At 54.3% G+C, this 18,464-nt stretch overlaps 3 protein-coding genes across 4 annotated transcripts; 2 read left to right on the forward strand and 1 right to left on the reverse strand.

Moving 5' to 3' along the window:
* On the forward strand, window positions 1-8,261 carry VPS51 (VPS51 subunit of GARP complex). The gene is made up of 10 exons (XM_066251994.1): window positions 1-308; window positions 791-920; window positions 3,977-4,123; window positions 4,213-4,432; window positions 4,539-5,256; window positions 5,588-5,803; window positions 6,033-6,251; window positions 6,969-7,090; window positions 7,180-7,267; window positions 7,878-8,261. The coding sequence occupies exons 1-10, from the start codon at window positions 84-86 to the stop codon at window positions 8,136-8,138; spliced, it is 2,346 nt and encodes a 781-aa protein (XP_066108091.1). The 5' UTR covers window positions 1-83; the 3' UTR covers window positions 8,139-8,261.
* Window positions 8,262-8,416: 155 nt separating this feature from the next.
* Window positions 8,417-12,891, forward strand: TM7SF2 (transmembrane 7 superfamily member 2). 2 transcript variants are annotated; one of them, XM_066251995.1, is made up of 10 exons: window positions 8,417-8,617; window positions 9,061-9,257; window positions 9,353-9,407; window positions 9,770-9,964; window positions 10,043-10,146; window positions 11,325-11,444; window positions 11,540-11,708; window positions 11,929-12,009; window positions 12,096-12,218; window positions 12,530-12,891. In XM_066251995.1, the coding sequence occupies exons 1-10, from the start codon at window positions 8,569-8,571 to the stop codon at window positions 12,688-12,690; spliced, it is 1,254 nt and encodes a 417-aa protein (XP_066108092.1). In that variant the 5' UTR covers window positions 8,417-8,568; the 3' UTR covers window positions 12,691-12,891. The 2 variants fall into 2 exon arrangements, with proteins under 2 accessions (XP_066108092.1, XP_066108093.1); XM_066251996.1 differs by having other exon boundaries at window positions 8,557-8,676.
* A 284-nt stretch (window positions 12,892-13,175) lies between these two features.
* ZNHIT2 (zinc finger HIT-type containing 2) lies at window positions 13,176-14,821 on the reverse strand. The gene has a single exon (XM_066251997.1). The coding sequence runs from the start codon at window positions 14,430-14,432 to the stop codon at window positions 13,218-13,220; it is 1,215 nt and encodes a 404-aa protein (XP_066108094.1). The 5' UTR covers window positions 14,433-14,821; the 3' UTR covers window positions 13,176-13,217.
* Between the last annotated feature and the right edge of the window lie 3,643 nt (window positions 14,822-18,464).

An 18,464-nucleotide genomic window follows, 5' to 3' on the forward strand; every position in this document is an offset into this window, starting at 1 on the left:
TTCAACAACAACTTTATGGTTACCGGAAGTGACTCCTCCTAGTGCCTTTCCCAGCCTCACGCTGGTGGGCTGCAGTTGGGGCGATGGCAGCAGCAGTCGCTGGGCCAGGCCCGGGGTCTGGACCTGGGGACTCCCCGGAAGGGCCTGAGGCGGAGGCTCCAGAACGTCGGAGGAAGGCGCACGGAATGCTGAAACTTTACTACGGCCTCTCGGAAGGGGAGGCGGCGGGGCGCTCCGGGGGATCGGACCCCCTAGACCCGACAGATCTTAATGGGGCGCACTTCGACCCGGAAGTCTATCTGGACAAGGTATGTTTGTGTGGGAGTAACCAGGCCCCGGGTATATTGCACCTCCAGATCATGCCTCCGACTGTTGCAGAGGTGAAGGAAACAGGGATTCATAAGAGGAAGACGACCCTCGGCCAGGACGATTCTCGGCCAGGGATTTGGGACAAAGCTGGAGCCTAAGGGGGCGTGGGAAGATTTGGTGGTGCAAAGTCTGAGGTCTCCCGATGTTTTGATAGACCTGGCCTTGGGGGCGTGGTCCAGGCGCTGACAGGGGCTGGACTGGGCCTTGGCTGGCTGGTCGGAAGATTTCAAGTTCTGAAAAACCTAAATATAGTTCCCCAAACCTAGTAACTCCTGAGCAATGCGACGTATAGGCTCCATTTTGGGATTACTGACAGGGATGGGAAGAGAATTTTCTTGCACCGAAAACCTTCCAGTTAGGGACAAGGCTTGGAGACACGAGTACCCTCTGACCTGAACACTAAACACCTGATTTCCTGCAGCTGCGTAGAGAGTGCCCCCTTGCTCAGCTGATGGACAGTGAGACGGACATGGTGCGGCAGATCCGCGCTCTAGACAGCGACATGCAGACCCTAGTCTATGAGAACTACAACAAGTTCATCTCAGCCACAGGTGATGCCCACTGGGACACACCCTTCACAATCCCCCCTTCCCCGGGGCCCCTGGGTTGGAAAAACTGGCAGGGGATTTAGGAGGAGGAGACCCAAATTCCAATCCTACCCCGACATTAATCCACTCTCACCTCTCCCTGTCAGATATTTTGTGCTCCAATGCCTATAGAGGTAATAGCTGCTCTCAGTGTTGTTTTGAGGACCAAAGGGGAGAAAGGACAAAATGAAATTTTTAAATGAAGTGATCTCTAAAATGAATAAATTTTTTTAAAAAAAGAAAACAAAAATAAATGAACAAATGAAATGAAATGAATTTTGCTGGGTAGGTCAGTTGGTTAGAAAATCACCTGGATACACAAAGGTTGTGAGTTTGAACCCTTGTAAGGGCACATAAAAGAATCAACCAATGAATGCATAAATCTGTGGAACAACGAATTGATGTTTCTCTTTCTCTCTCCCTGTTCCTCTCTAAAATAAATTTCAAAAAATCTTTAAGCCCTGGCTGGATAGCTCGGTTGGTTAGAACATCGTCCGAAGCGCAGAGGTTGTCAGATCAGTCCCTGGTCAAGTCACGTACAGGAACAGCTGTTACTGTCTCTGTCTTGCTCTCTTGCTCTAAAATCAATAAATAAAAATTAAAAATAGAGAAAAATCTTTAAAATGAAATTAATTTATCCAAAGTACTTATAATACCTGACACTAAGGATGCCTTAGCAAGGGTTACTTTCTTTCATTAGTGGTAGCTTTCTTCTCTGGTTCAGGTCTGTCTTGAGAATGGACTTGTCTTTCACTTTTTTCCTCTCCTCTCCGTTCCCCTCTCCTCCCCTTTTAAGCAAAGAAACAGAAAAGTTAGGACATTAAGAGACAGATATCAAGTAAAGCATTTTCTCTTCAGGACATTGCTAGACAATGTGCAGCTCCAGCTTCTCCCTTGTGATGGTGAAATGCACTGTGTAGACTTTTACAATAATTTTGGACCCAAGTGCACTTAGTCCTGGAGGCAGATCCCAAGGGTCTACCTACAGTCCATGGGGGTGCTCCGTGTAACTATGGGCTACATTCTGATGTCTCACTCTGCTAGTGTCGCAGTGTTTGGTGTAATAACACATTGTTGTTCTTTTATCTGACTTGAGGCAGATTCAATGTGTAGGTGCCTTTCTATTTGTTTATATCTATAAAGACTATACAGTTTTATATTCATTCAATCAGTATTTATTGAATGCTTCTCTCTCTCTCTCCCTTTCTCTGCAAGGGGTGTTCTGCACGTTGGGGATAAGGTAACAAGCCAGCTAGATCAAGCTCCTGCCTGGAGCCTGCATGCTAGTTGGAGAGACAGACAATAAATGAATACACAAATAAAAGAGCTAGAAAGTGCTGTAAGAAATAAGAGTAAAAGAGTTGTGTGTGGGGGGCACCGTTATCTAGTAAGTGTGAGAAGGCCTCACACCAAATGTCAAAAGGTGACATTTGAGCAGGGATTTGATAAGAGCCAGCCATAGGGGTAGGGTGGGTGGAGGGGCAAAGGCATTGAAGAGAAAGTACATCCTGTGTCTTCAGAGTGCAGCAGGTATTTTTAGGGAGGAGAGTGGTAGGTGACTAGGGTAGAGGGTTTGTGGGGGCCAGAATAGGTAGGGACTTGTAAGTTTTTGTAAGGATCCTGCTCTTTACTCTGAGTAAAAGGAAATGAGCAGAATAGGTGACATGACTTTTTTTTTTAGCACATGCACGCAGACAGGGATAGACAAACAGGAAGGGAGAGAGATGAGAAGCATCAGTTCTTTGTTGAGGCACCTTAGTTGTTCATTGATTGCTTTCTCATATGTGCCTTGCCCAGGGGACTCCAGCTGAGCCAGTGACCCCTTACTCAAGCCAGCAACCTTGGGCTCATGCCAGCGTTCTTGGGCTCAAGCCAGCAACCATGGGGTCATGTCTATGATCCCATGCTCACGCCGGCAACCCCATGGTTAAGCTAGTGAACCCATTCTCAAGCCAGCAACCTTGAGTTTTCAAACCTGGGTCCTCAGCATTCTAGGCTGATGCTCTATTCACTGCACTACTGCCTGATCAGGGCAGACTATTGTTTTAAAAGGACCACTCTGTCCATATTGTTGTGAATGGACTTTAGGGAGGCAGCATTGGCTGAGACACTCATTAGGAGGCTATTGCAGCAGCAGTCCAGACAAGATGCTAATGGAGCCTGACCTTGGTGGTGCAGTAAAGTGTCAACCTGGAATGCTGAGGTTACTGGCTTGAAACCCTGGGTTTGCTCGGTCAAGGCCCATACAGAGAAGCAATTACAACGAGTTGATGCTTCCCACTCCTACGCCCCCCTTTCTCTCTCTCCTATCCTCTAAAAAAAAAAAAACAACCCATTTTTTTTTAGCGAGTGAAAAAAAGAGTGGGGGTGGACAGGGAGGAAGGGAGAGGTGTGAGAAGCATCAACTCATAGTTTGGCACCTTAGTTGTTCATTGATTGCTTTCTCATCTGTGCCTTGATTGGAGGGCTACAGCTGAGCCAGTGACCCCTGGCTCAAGTCAGCAACCTCTGGGATCAAGCCAGCCATTGTGGGGTCATGTCTATGATCCCATGCTCAAACTGGATGAGCCCGCACTCAAGCCAGTGACCTTGGGGTTTCGAACCTGGGTCTTCAACATCCCAGGTTGATGCTCTGTCCACTGTGCCACCCCTGGGAATGAGCAGACAGGTCTCTGCTAAGTGTCTGTGTCCTCCTTTGGGTCTGGGCATCTTTTGAGGGCAGGGACTGTCGCTCCATGGGCTGCCTTCCCACCACACCAGGGTTAGGGGCCACAAAGGGTGCTCAGAAAATACCTGCTACACTGACACCCCCCCTTCATTTACCGTGACCAAGCATCATTGCATCACGGATTGCACAGAAACATCAACGTGACCCTCCAGTAGTGGGCTCAGGCGCGTTTGGGAAGGGGACAAGTGTGTGTGAGAGCCCTGGACTGTGTCCCAGAGCTCAGTGCTGTGCCTGGTGCTGCCTCCCCGCCACCATCTCCTTTGTCCTTTTCTGTGTGCCCTTGCCCTCCCAGACACCATCCGAAAGATGAAGAACGATTTCCGGAAGATGGAGGACGAGATGGACCGGCTGGCCACCAACATGGCTGTGATTACCGACTTTAGTGCGCGCATCAGCGCCACACTGCAGGACCGCCATGAGCGCATCACCAAGCTGGCAGGTGGGCCCCCCCCCCCAGAAGGTGCTGACGTGGGCCGCCTTCGGGGCCTTGGGGCCAGCACCACCTCAGCGCCTGCCTCACTCCCCCAGGGGTCCACGCTCTGCTGCGGAAGCTGCAGTTCCTCTTCGAGCTGCCCTCGCGCCTCACCAAGTGTGTGGAGCTGGGCGCCTACGGGCAGGCAGTACGCTACCAGGGCCGCGCGCGGGCTGTGCTGCAGCAGTACCAGCACCTGCCCTCCTTCCGCGCCATCCAGGATGACTGCCAGGTCATCACTGCCCGCCTGGCCCAGCAGCTACGGCAGCGCTTCAGGTGTGGCCCTTCCCCCTCCCCCTCCCCTGCCCGGTGCTGTCCCTCCCGCGGAGCCCCTCCCCGAATTCTGTGCTCCTGCGCTTCCCTGCCATCTTCCTCCTGGCAGGGAGGGCGGCTCAGGTGCTCCTGAGCAGGCGGAGTGTGTGGAGCTGCTGCTGGCCCTGGGGGAGCCAGCTGAGGAGCTGTGCGAGGAGTTCCTGGCGCATGCCCGAGGGCGGCTGGAGGCGGAGCTGAGAAGCCTGGAGGCGGAGCTGGGGCCCTCGCCTCCAGCCCCGGATGTGTTAGAATTCACCGACCACGGAGGCAGTGGCTTCGTCGGTGGCCTGTGCCAGGTGGCCACAGCCTACCAGGAGCTGTTTGCCAACCAGGGCCAGGCGGGTGCTGAGAAGCTGGCAGCCTTCGCCCGGGAGCTGGGAGGCCGCTACTTTGCGCTGGTGGAGAGGCGGCTGGCGCAGGAGCAGGGTGGCAGTGACAACTCACTGCTGGTGCGGGCTCTGGATCGCTTCCACCGGCGCCTGAGGGCACCTGGGGCCCTGCTGCCTGCTGCCGGGCTGGCTGAGGCTGCCACGGAGATTGTGGAGCGAGTGGCCCGTGAGCGCCTGGGCCACCACCTGCAGGGCCTGCGGGCGGCCTTCCTGGGCTGCCTGACCGATGTGCGGCAGGCGCTGGCCACACCGCGCCTTGTTGGGAAGGAAGGCCCTGGCCTGGCTGAGCTGCTGGCCAATGTGGCCAGCTCCACCCTGAGCCACATCAAGGCCTCGCTGGCTGCTGTGCACCTCTTCACCGCCAAGGAGGTGTCTTTCTCCAACAAGCCCTACTTCCGGGTATGGCCTGGCCCTGGGCCTTTTTCCCCCCTCTTTCTGGGTATTCTTTATTCATTCTACAGGTTGATAGTTACCAGTGTACACAGTTCATTACCCCAGGCACCTGGCTGTGGTTTCAGGCTGTCGTGAGGGAAGTTGGCACAGCCTGGAGCGGTGGGAAGGCTCTGAGGGCATCTGGAAGCAGGGTTCCCGGTGCCGGGGTGCAGGACGGAGCTATCCCTTGGTGACAGGATAGGGCATTGATGGTTCCAGCAGAGGATCACTGGCAGCCCCTGCCTGGAGCCCTTCTGGATATCCAGGCCCTATATATCCAGGCCCTTCCTCCTAACAGGGTGAGTTCTGCAGCCAGGGAGTCCGTGAGGGCCTCATCGTGGGTTTCATCCGGTCCATGTGTCAGACAGCTCAGAGCTTCTGCGACAGCCCTGGGGAGAAAGGGGGTGCCACACCACCTGCCCTGCTCCTGCTCCTCTCCCGCCTCTGCCTGGACTATGAGACAGCCACCATCTCCTACATTCTCACCCTCACTGATGAACAGTTTCTGGTGCAGGTGAGCTGCCAGCTCGCAGCAGGGTGGGGGATGGTGGTGCTGGGAACACAGGGGTCTAGGTCGTGCCCTTATGGTCAGACCCAGGCCAGCTGCCTGTGCCCAACCCAATCGTTGCCCAACCCATTGATTTATTGTTCTACTGGATTTATTGTCCAGCCTGTGCCCAGCTCCCGGTTGGCAGTGGCCCCCAGTACCCACTGCCTCTCTATCCTCTGCATCCCTGGCTCAGGACCAGTCTCCAGTGACACCTGTGAGCACACTGTGTGCAGAGGCCAGGGAGACAGCCCGGCGGCTGCTGACCCACTATGTGAAGGTGCAGGGCCTGGTCATATCACAGATGCTGCGCAAGAGTGTGGAGACACGGGACTGGCTCAGTACCCTTGAGCCCCGGAACGTGCGTGCTGTCATGAAGCGGGTGGTGGAAGACACAACGGCTATCGATGTGCAGGTGCTGGCCAGGGGAGCCTCATGCAGACTAGAGTTTCTGGGGAAATGGCCCTGAGGGCTGACTGCAGGAGCCAGGCAGTACCTGCTTCCATGGCCTCACTCCTCCTCTGCCCCAGACTGTGGTGTCATTATCCCCATTTCACTTATAAGGAAGCTGAGCCCCAGTGTTACCCAGAAAATAGGGGCCTCAGTATCAATTTTATTTTTCCATTGAGATAGAAGAGAAGCATCAACTTGCTTCACTTAGTTCCATTTAGTTGTGCTCATTGATTGCTTCTCCTACATGCTCTGACTTAGGGTCGAACCTGTGACCTCTGGCACGCCAGCTCAACACTATCCACTGAGCAACCGCGCCAGGGCCTCAGCGCTATGTCATACCTTTGCCCCACTCCACTAGTACTGAAGTGACTGGGTAACAACTGGATACCAAACCCAGACTTTCCTGTGATTCTTTTTTTAAAAAGTTGAGTTTAGAGAGGAAGGAAGGAAGGGAGAGAAATTAGTTGGTTTTTGTATGTGCCCTGACTGGGGATTGAACCCACAATCTTGATGTATTGGGCTGATGCTCAACCAACTGAGCGACCTTGCCAGGGATAACCTGTGATTCTTGTTGCAAATAAGTGTGTAATAAGGCATCCTTGGCTCCTGCCTAGGGCACCTGGTAGGCTAGATGTCCCCTGGGCCCTGGCCTCCTTGCAGTGTCTTCTTCCACCACCAGGTGGGGCTCCTGTACGAAGAAGGTGTTCGCAAGGCCCAGAGCAGTGACTCCAGCAAGAGGACCTTCTCTGTGTACAGCAGTTCTCGGCAGCAGGGTCGTTATGCACCAAGCTATACACCGAGGTCTGCTCATCAGGGTAGCCCCTGGGGAAATGGACAAAGGATAACAGGTGCTTTGTGGGCTCTGAATATTTGTTCCCACCCCCTTCCAGTGCCCCAATGGACACCAACCTTTTGAGCAATATCCAGAAGCTGTTCTCTGAACGAATTGATGTGTTCAGCCCTGTGGAGTTCAACAAGGTCTGAAGCTTAGAGTGACCCTCGCCTTTTAGGGGCCTCGGGGAAGGTTGGCTGGAAGAGCCTCACACTGGCTCGGAGCTGTAGGACTCTGTCCTCTTAGTCTCTATCTCTGAGGGATGTTTCTAGGAGTGAATGGTGAATGGTTGTCCAAAGCCCCACCATCACCATCCCATGGCCCAGTGCCCTGACCTTGGTGTGCTCCCAACCTGGGTTTGGGTGCTAGTATGCCTCTAGCCCTTGTACTGGTGCCCGCAGTAGTCCTGGGTCCTCCCCAGGGATTCCCATTCACATCGTGGTCTCTGCCGAACCCAGCCTATGCTCAGGGACCTGGTGTTCTCCCTCTTAACTCAGTAAGTCTCCCCTCCCCCATCAGTGCTGACCCCCCATCTCTGCCTATGATTTGATTGCTGGGCACTCCTGCCCTGCTTTAGCCCGGACGATGGGGCTAATGTGTCCCTCCCTCTGTGGGTCTTTCCATGCCATCACAGTTCCTGGCATCTTACTGCCTCCCTGGCCCCTGCCCAGAATGTGTATGCCCTTCCTCGGGGATCCAGTGCGTCTCCCCAACCTCTGCTGTTGTGGAGCTGCATCTCAGTGTCCCTTCCTGCAGGTGTCGGTGCTGACGGGCATCATCAAGATCAGCCTGAAGACGCTGCTGGAGTGTGTGCGGCTGCGCACCTTTGGGCGCTTTGGGCTGCAGCAGGTGCAAGTGGACTGCCACTTCCTGCAGCTCTACCTGTGGCGCTTCGTGGCCGATGAAGAGCTTGTGCATCTGCTGCTGGACGAAGTGGTAGCCTCCGCTGCCCTGCGCTGCCCAGACCCAGTGCCCATGGAACCCAGTGTGGTAGAGGTCATTTGCGAGCGCGGATAGGCCCAGCCGTTGTCCTGCGCGGGCTTGCGGGGCTTCCCCAACCCGCGCACTCCCTGGCTTGCGGCCCGGGTGGCCCTTCCCCTCTGTCCTCATGACCGCCTAATAAAGATGTGCTGTCTCCTCCCTCTCGCTTGCTGGGGCGGGACTTGCGGGGGGTGGAGTTGTGAGGCTGAGGCTTAAGATTCGACATCCGAGGCTGTGGCGCCGGACTCGCCCCAGAGTGCCGATTGGCTGATCTGCTGGGCCCAGGATAGGCCGGGGGCGGATCCATTTAAAGAGCTTTCGGCACCAGTCTGAGCTCAGCCCAGACAGGTGCAGGCGTTGTGGTGCTGTATCCGTCTCGTCACCGAGCCCATCTCCTGGAGGATGGGGTGGGGTGTGTCTCCTTAACGGGCTTTTGTGAACCCCACCTCCTGGCGGAGCGAAGACCATGGCCCCTCAGGGCTCCCGGGCCCCGCTGGAATTCGGGGGACCCCTGGGTAATGGGGCAGAGAGAGGGGACCTGGGGCCAGAGGTTCTTCGAGGGAAGGTTGGAGGGGTGAGCTGCGAGCGGGGTGAAGCAGGATCGGAAAGCTTGAAGGGTTGTCCGGAGGCAGAGGGGCCTGGGGGTTTGTAAGGGAATAGAAAGGGGGCCTAGAAGGAGCCAGTTCTGGGAGCTGTAGAGCGCGGGATTTGTGGAGAGGAAGCTCAGTTCTGTGGGCTGTAGAGCGCGGGATTTGTGGAGAGGAGGACCAGTTCTGGGGGTTGTAGAGCGCGGGATTTGTGGAGTGGAGGGCTGGACAGAGTCCGGAGAACAGGAGGAAGGTCTTAGAGGAAGCCAAGATGAAAGTTTGGGGAGGGGGCACTGGAGACGACTGGGCTCCTGTGGGGTCGGGGGAGAGTTGGGGAGCGGATACCCGACGTGATCGTCCCCGTCCTCCAGGCGCTGCGGCGCTGATGGTGCTGCTACCTGCCACCATGTTCCACCTGCTCTTGGTGGCTCGCTCGGGGCCAGCACGCCTTCTGAGCCTCCCCCAGTACCTGCCAGGACCCGAGATTCTGTGGAGCCCCCGGGCGCTGCTGCTGTGGTTCACCTGGCTTGGCCTGCAGGCGGCGTTCTACCTACTGCCGGCTCGCAAGGTGTGGACTCCGCTAGGACACGCGGGGACGGAGGGGAGGGTTCTGCGAGAAGAAAGGCACCCTCAGCCCTTATCAGAGCCCCTTTGTGCCCACAGATGGCTGAGGGCCAGGAGTTGAAGGACAAGAGTCGCCTGCGCTACCCCATTAACGGTGCCTGGGGCTGGGTCCTTTTGCTGGAATTGCACGGGTGGGGTGGAGTTCCAGGACTAGTGGGATTAACCCCTGACCCCAAGCTCCGTTCTGTGCATATGCCTCTTCTGCCCAGGACAGGCCAGGGGAATCTCACTGCCTCTCTGCACACCCTGTCCCCTCACCCCTTTCTGCAGCATTTGCTGCTACTCTGCACCACAGCAGTCGCTGAGGTAATTTTCAGAAAGCCAAGATGTCAACCGAATGGCTTGGAGCAAGATCTGTGAACTCCCTGGGCTTTGAACTGTGTGTGTTTGCTTGTGTTTGTGGGGAGCGGAGGTGGAGGGGCGTGGTCCCCAGGACTCACCCTGTGCTGTGTGCAGGCTTCCAGGCCCTGGTGCTGACGGCCCTGTTAGTGGGCCTGGGGGTGTCGGCTGGGCTGCCACTGGGGGCGCTCACGGAAATGCTCCTGCCCTTGGCGTTTGTGGCCACCCTCACCGCCTTCGTCTTCAGCCTCCTTCTCTATCTGAAGGCACTGGTAGCCCCTGCCTCTGCCCTGGCACCTGGGGGGAACTCAGGTGAGAGGGGTTCCGATAGGGTGCGGATGGAGGCAGACGGGGATCCTTGCTTGCACCTTCACTCTCCGTATTCTCCAGGCAATCCCATTTACGACTTTTTCCTGGGACGGGAGCTCAACCCGCGCGTCTGTTCCTTTGACTTCAAATATTTCTGCGAACTGCGCCCTGGCCTCATCGGCTGGGTATGCTGGGCATGGCTAAATGGGGTTTAGACCAGCAGGAGGGGTGGGGTGGGCAAGACAGGCTCAGTATTGCGCAGGCGTAAATCAATCGTCTTTATTCATTCCACAAATATTTGCAGTCCAACATGTGCCCTAGGCACTGCTCTAAGTACTGGGATACAGGAGAAAAAAATTACAGAAAAGAAAAAAAATCTTTCCTTGTGGAGCCTACATTCTAATGGAAAGACAGACAAACAAATAAGTATATATAGTATGTGAGGGGATGCTGAGTGTTCTGGAGAAAAACGAAGCAGGGAAGGAGTTGGGAGAGCAGGTGCAATTTTAAATAAAGCAGTCAAGCACAAAATCTATTTCAAGAAGAGAGTGAGCCTATGCTGCTTGCTAGTCAGTGCAGAACTTAGAGCTGATGAACACTGGTGACTTGACTGACATGCCAACGGTGTTTCTCGGTTATAATCAGTGCTGGGCTATGATCAGGATTTCCCAAAGGTCCCTCATGTCACCCTGGAGACCTCATCCAGAGGCAGGAGGCATGCCAAGTGCCCAGGATCTGGTCCCAGCCTCCAAGGCGATGTCCTGGTGTGTGCAGTGGGATCAAGGAAGAGCTTCCTCCTAAGATTGTTGTGAGCATCAGAAGTGGTCATCTAAGGCCAGCAGCCAACCCACTGCTACCCGATGGGGGTGCTCTGTACAGGCTGGCTGCCAGCCACTGTTACTGAGCACTTACTATGTGCCACACTGTGCTTAGTGCCTCACGTGCGTTATGTCAGTGAGTCCTCAGGCAGCAGTGAGACATGTCCGTAATTCTCTCCATTTTCCATGTAGAGGTGGGGAAGGTGGGCTTTAGGTAAGCAAGTTTTCCAAGTGGGGAAGCTAAGATTCCAAACCAGGTCTGTTTTAACTCTCAAGCCTGAAGCACCCATTTACTCCCTATGCTGCTGCACTCCCAGAGGGAACACTAGAGGACAGGGCAAGAGAAAGCAGGCTGGGAGAGCCACCGAGGTGGCCCATTCCATTCTCTTTGACCCTGGGTACAGGGGCTGGGTCTATTTGTCAAAGCTGGAGAATAGTGATTGACAGTTGAGAAATGGGGAGAGGCTGGCCGCTGACCACCCAGGTGCTGCCCCCTCTGTGGAGACAGGCTGGGGACAGACTGTCCTGTCTCCCCCAACCCCCAGGTCTTCATCAACCTGGCCCTGCTGGTGCAGGAAGCAGAACTTCGGGGGAGTCCCTCCCTGGCCATGTGGCTGGTCAATGGCTTCCAGTTACTCTATGTGGGTGATGCCCTCTGGCATGAGGTGAGGTTGGCCTAGACAGGGGAGGCAGGGGAAGTTGCCCGAGGACCTTGTAGAGACTAAACCAGTGTGTCTGTGTCTGGGTCCTGTCCCCACAGGAAGCTGTCCTCACCACCATGGATATCACACATGATGGGTTTGGCTTCATGCTGGCCTTTGGGGACCTAGCCTGGGTACCCTTCACCTACAGCCTGCAGGCCCAGTTCCTGCTGTATCACCCACAGCCCCTGGAGTTACCCATGGCTTCAGTCATCGGCCTCATCAACGGTCAGTCGGGAGGGAGCAGCAGGCTGGGTGCATCCTTCTCCTTCCCCTTTCATTCATTCAGTTTATTCAACACCCACTAGGTAGGTGCTAAGCCTCAGGCCCTTTAAAGCTGGGGGCTGGATCCTGGGTCCAGGAAGACTGGGTTTGGGCTGTGGAGGAATGATCAGGGTCAGGCAGAAGGATGTGACCCTCAACCCTGCCTGCTCATGCTTTCTCTCAGCTGTTGGTTACTACATCTTCCGTGGAGCCAATTCTCAGAAAAATACCTTTCGAAAGAATCCTTCTGACCCCAGAGTGGCTGGTGAGCTGGGTTTCTAGGGTGGCATAAGTGAGGTGGGGCAGCTGCACTTCCCAGCGGTCACCCACCCCCTACTTGTCTCTCCCCAGATCTTGAGACTATCTCTACAGCCACAGGGAGACAGCTGCTAGTGTCTGGGTGGTGGGGTATGGTCCGCCATCCCAACTACCTTGGAGACCTCATTATGGCTCTAGCCTGGTCCTTGCCCTGTGGTGAGTGGCTTGGGTTGGTACAGGGTGGGGCCACATGTGTGAGGGGCAGAGATGGATTGGTAACCACAGGATACCCAGTCTGGGTGTGGAGAATAAGGGTGCACCCCAGTGGAGGGAATAGTCAGGAAGCTGGAGATGGACTCAGGATATGGTTGGGACAGACCTCTGTGCCATCTTAGCACTGCTGGCACCTTGTTGCAGACCCTGGACCTTTCACCATTGAGCCCCGATGCCCCCATGAGCCATTGGGTATGGAAACCTTTGTGATCAGGGGGGCCAGCTGAGTGCTTACAGAGACCCCTTCCCTACAGGGGTGTCTCACCTGCTGCCCTACTTCTACCTCCTCTACTTCACTGCGCTGCTGGTACACCGTGAGGCCCGGGATGAGCAGCAGTGTCTGCAGAAGTATGGCCTGGCCTGGCACGAATACTGCCGGCGTGTGCCTTACCGAATTGTGCCCTACATTTACTGAAGTGGCTCCACCCACACCAGAAGCCTGGACACACCTAGGACTCAAAAGCCTGTACTCAATCCTGCCCTGAGCTCCAACGGGCAGGGATAAACAGCCTCAGAGAGGTGGTCGGAGCAAGGAGAAAATGAAGCCAGTACCCAAAAATGCAGTGTGTGTGGAGGGCAGTTACTCTTACTCTTGGATAAATATCTGGAACCCTTATTGCCATTTCTCTCCCAGTCTGGGGCAGGGGTGTTTAAAAACTGGCTGGCACCCCCAGGTGGATCCCGGTCGGGCACATGCAGGAGTTTGTCTGACTGTCTCTCCCTGTTTCCAGCTTCAGAAAATTACAAAAAACAAACAAACAAAAAAAAACAAAAACAAACAAAAAAAACTGGCTGGGGCAGCCCTGATCAGGGAGAAGCTGAGAGGTGATTTGTGGGCCCCAAAGTCTAGGGGTCGGTGGGGACAACAGCTGTCTCTCAGAAATGGGCACTGCTGACAGAGCAGATCAGTTACAGCTTTATTGATGACAAGATGTCTGTAGTTCAGCCAGAGAGTTCCTCGATGAGAGTCCTTGGGGCAGGTGGCAGGGGACCTCCCCACAGCCGCTCCAACTCCCCAGTGAGGGCTGCCACCTCCCCAGCTGCCACAGCGTGAGCTCGGTGGGCCCTGGCACAGTCCAGAGCCAGGGCTGGGAGGGCCACCTCATTTTCGTTGGTCCAAGCCATTAGGAACTGGCATTTCTTCCGAGCCCGGTAGAGGTCATCTCGCTCTTCAGTAGTCTCGGCTTGTTTCCGGGCCCGGCCCAGGGTCTGCACCAGGTGCCCCAGCGCTGCCAGCGTGTAGCCCTTCTGGTTGGCGGGGCCTTCGCCCAGCAAGATGAGGGCGGCCTCGCGCATGGCACCCCGTGTGCCCAGGGGCCCAGGTGGATGCTCGCCCGCTTCCAGAACTTGAGCTGCGGCCTGTAGGGCTTCTTCAGCGGAGGCAAAGATTTGCTGGGCACCCAGGGCTCCCGAAACGCCAAGCAGGGTGGCGCAGAAGTCGGAGAGCAGCGCATCGTCGCCGCCGTGATACAGGGCAAGAGTGTGTGCATAGGAGAACAGCACGTTGGGCAGCTGGAAGCGTATGAGCGGCGAGGTCCGGCCGCGGCTCAGGCTGGCCAGCGTGGGTATCCGGGTGGGCACCGCGGGCGTGCAGGCCCCCGGGGTGTCTCCGAGAGCCATCTCCTCGGAGGCCGGGGACTCGGCGGCAGCTGCATCCTTCATCGGATCCGGCGGCGTTCTCGCGGGGGCAGGATCCAGCTCCGCGGCCTCACCGCCCGGGGTATCATCCAGCTCCTCCAAAAGTCGTGGCTCGGCCCCGCGACCCCACCACCACGGCCGCCACGGCGGCAGCAGCCGCCCAGCCTCGCCACGGCTCAGCAGCTGCTCGAAGGCCGCCTTCTCGGCCGGAGCTAGCTGCTCCCAGAGTCCTAACAGGCCGCCGGGCGCCGGGCCAGGTCTGAGGCCTGCGTCCTCCAATTCTTCCTCGGTGTCGCGTTGCTGACGCAGCCGGCGCAGGGCGCTGGCTAGGCGGCTGGGAGAGGCGCTGCGGCCGCGGAGCTCTCCCAGCACCTGGTCACGGTAGAAGTCTTCGGCGCAGGTACCGTGCGCCCGGTAGCAGCGCAGCGAGCAGTAGGGCACATTGCAGCGGGGACAGGTGTAGCGCGCTGGCTGGACCTCCCCGGCCGGGCAGAAACCACAAGGCCCCGCTGGCTCCATGGCAACCGGCGCCGCGTGCCACCCGCGAAAGCACAGGGGTTGTAGGTCGGCAACTTCCGGCGATTGTCGGTTACTTCTGCCTGTTTATACGACCTATGAGCGCCTCGTCAAATTCCCCGAAGATTCTCGGCAATTTCCGCCCACACCTGTCTCCAGGAAAGCTTGGGCATGCGCAGGAGCCGGTCGTGACGTAAGATCCCGCCCTGCGCCTGTGAGGTAGGAAGGCGCGCTTCGCCGGTACCAGCTCGCCACCTGGTGGTTGCTTTCGTTGCACTTTAAAGCGCAGAGGCAGAAATCGTTCTTGCGGAGAACCTGCACTGGGTCATTAATTGTGCCAGGCCCGTGAGAGATGAAACGCGTTCCTGCGCTGTAGGGGCAGCCATTCTACTAGGGTACAGACAAATGAAGGGGAGAAAGTGAAAAGGCAAAAGAGGGGTATCTAGCCTGGTTCGAGTATGTGTTGGGGGCATTTTCCTTCTTCAAACCAAAACATTTAACAAATATCTGAGCTCCTGTTTGATTTCCTCCTCCAAACCTATCGTTCATCCAAGTTTTTGTGTTTTTTTTTAAGATTTTACTTACTGATTTTATTTTTATTTTTTATTTATTATTTTTATTTTTTTATTTTTTTATTTATTCATTTTTAGAGAGGAGAGAGAGAGGGAGAGAGAGGAGAGACAGAGAGAGAGAAGGGGGGAGGAGCTGGAAGCATCAACTCCCATATGTGCCTTGACCAGGCAAGCCCAGGGTTTCGAACCAGCGACCTCAGCATTTCCAGGTCGACACTTTATCCACTGCGCCACCACAGGTCAGGCTCTATTATTTTTTTTTTTACTTACTGATTTTAGAGAGAGGAGAGGAGAGGAGGGGTTGGGGAGGAGCAGGAACATCAACACGTAGTAGTTGCTTCTTGTATGTGCCTTGACCCTGCAAGCCTGAGTTCCGGACTGGCCACCTCAGCATTCCCGGTCAACGCTCTAGCACTGCCACCACAGGCCAGGTTCGTTCATCCAACTGTAAAGTGCAGATTCCACAGTAGGCGCCAGAAGCATTGAGCAGAGATGGAGTCCTATTGTAATGGACCTTACCGCTTGTGGTAGAGTGGGGGCGAATCCTGCCAAGCACTGTGAATTGATCCTTGGCGCCCCTGAAAGCAAGCTGTGGCCGGTCCCTCCACATCCAATCTCACCTAGTCAGTTCTGCATTCAAAATAGCTTATACTTATTTCATTATGGATCTAGATGTATTTTATAACCGTCAAGTCAGTTCATTTTTTCCCCCCAAGATTTTATTTACTTATTTTAGAGAAAGGGTGGGAGGAGCAGGAAGCATCAACCCACAATAGTTCCAAGGTTTCAAACCAGTGACTTCAGCATTCCGGGATAATGCTTTATCCACTGCACCACCACAGGTCCACAGGTCAGGGCATTTCTTTTTCTTTCGAGTTTTTGAAGTTGATTAGCAAAGCAGTGAGACTGAGTTAAGTTGTTGTTGTTGTTGTTTTGTTTTGTTTTGTTTTGTTTTGTTTTAGCATGAGACAGCAAGGGAGAGAGGTAAGAAACATCGGCTTGTAGTTGTGTCATTTTAGTTCAGGGGTTGGGAACCTTTTTGGCTAAGAGAGCCATGCACGCCACGTATTTTAAAATGTAATTCCGTGAGAGCCATACAACGACCCGTGTACGTTAAGCATTATCCAATTTTTTTTTTTTTTTGTATTTTTCCGAAGCTAGAAACGGGGAGAGACAGACTCCCGCATGCGCCCGACCGGGATCCACCCGGCGCGCCCACCAGGGGGCGACGCTCTGCCCCTCCAGGGCGTCGCTCTGCCGTGACCAGAGCCACTCCAGCACCTGGGGCAGAGGCCAAGGAGCCATCCCCAGCGCCCGGGCCATCTTTGCTCCAATGGAGCCTCGGCTGCAGGAGGGGAAGAGAGAAAGAGGAAGGAGAGGGGGCGGGGTGGAGAAGCAGATGGGCGCCTCTCCTGTGTGCCCTGGCTGGGAAGCGAACCCGGGACTCCTGCACGCCAGGCGGACGCTATCCAAAATAAAAATTTGGTGTTGTCCCAGAGGACAGCTGTGATTGGCTCCAGCCACCCGTGACCATGAACAGGAGCGGTAGGAAATGGATTATAATACATGAGAATGTTTTATATTTTTAACATTATTTTTTTTATTAAAGATTTGTCTGCGAGCCTGACCAGTTGGTGGCGCAGTGGATAGAGCGTCGGACTGGGATGCGGAAGAACCCAGGTTCGAGACCCTGAGGTCGCCAGCTTGAGCGCGGGCTCATCTGGCTTGAGCAAAGAGCACACCAGTTTGGACCCAAGGTCGCTGGTTCCAGCATGGGGTTACTCGGTCTGCTGAAGGCCCACGGTCAAGGCACATGTGAGAAAGCAATCAATGAACAACTAAGAAGTCGCAACGCGCAACGAGAAACTGATGATTGATGCTTCTCATCTCTCTCCGTTCCTGTCTGTCCCTGTCTATCTCTGCCTCTGTAAAAAAAATAAAAAATAAAAAAATAAAAATTTGTCTGCGAGCCAGATGCAGCCATCAAAAGAGCCACATCTCATGAGCCATAGGTTCTGACCCCTGCTTTAGTTGTTAATTGCTTCTCACATGTGCCTTGACTGGGGAGCTCAAGCCAGCAACCATGGAATCATTTCTATGAACCCACACTTAAGCCAGCAAGCTGGTGCTCAAGCTGGTGACAAGGTTTTAAGCCTGGTCCTCAGCATTCCAGGTCCATGCTCAATCCACTATGCCACCACCAGTCAGGCGAGTCTCTTCATTTTTTACATCCTACCACTAATGGTGGTCTAAGGTCCTTGCCCCTCAACTGGATACCACCTTAACTGGTTTCCTAACTTTACCAGCTCTCCAGAGAAATAAGCCAGAGAAAATATTAGATCATATTAGGCCCTTGCTTAAAACCCTTCCCCGCCCTTGGTGACTCTCCATTGCACGTAGACCCGAAGTCCTCTCCTTGTCTGACTGCAGTTCTTTCGCCTGGAATTTTCACCATCTTACCACTCGATTGGCTCCTTCCATTACAGGTCTCACATATTCCATCTTCAGAGATCTTTCTTAGAACAGTATGACTACCCAACCTCCTTCATTACAGAACCCTATTTATTTTAAGGCTATTAACACTTCCAGTTTACTCACTTTCCCTACATGAATCTACATTCCTAGAAGGGAGGGGGCCAGGTCTTTCTAACTAGAGTCAAGAACTCCCAATATTTGTCTTTATATTATGTGGCAAATGCTGATCTAAGCATTTAATCCTCACAGCAACTGTCAAGAGATTAAATAGTTATAAATTTAGGAAGAATCCAAACTCAAGGCAGTCTAAGTCTAGAGCTCAAGGCCTTTCTTTACCCCATGGTTTACTGTAGTCTAGTAAGTGGCAAGTTCAAAAACCTTAGCTCAATCAATGTGTGGGTATGTATATTTCTAGCATGGAACCTTGAATCAGCCCCAAAGAACTCAAACAGTGAAACAATCAACTGACCAACCTGATTTATGATTAGGTTAGCAAGACCAGTCATTCAATCAGAAGTATAAACAAGGCCACCACAGTCCTGATATAATGAGGTGGTACTTGCCAAAGCTGGGACCAAATTCCTGCCCTGGACTCCACTGAGGACACAGCTGGTCCCAAGTTTAGCCTTTCCTGACATTTCCTCTACTGGAACTCCTCCCTTTCATTGTTGCCTCTATGAAACTCCCACCGCAATGATTCTTATTTTCTGTTTAAAAGAAGAACAAAAAGAAGCATTTGGGGGAATTACTAAGTTATCTGAAATCAGAAATTTCCCCAATTCTATGTTTGAAGGACTGGCACCTGTTGTTGCTGGTTTTCATGGGAAGCCTTGTCTTGTAGTTTACCACTTCACCCCATCCTGCCCCACCCACTAGCCAAGGGCCTCTGCCTCTTCCTCACTCGACACTGCCAAGAAACCAAAATGAGACCTCATTGTTACACTGGACAAACCATCAGCCCTAGAAGCCATATCTCCCCAAGGCCCCA

This window comes from Saccopteryx bilineata, chromosome 1, assembly GCF_036850765.1.
Source record: "Saccopteryx bilineata isolate mSacBil1 chromosome 1, mSacBil1_pri_phased_curated, whole genome shotgun sequence".
NCBI classification, from domain to species: Eukaryota; Metazoa; Chordata; class Mammalia; order Chiroptera; family Emballonuridae; genus Saccopteryx; species Saccopteryx bilineata.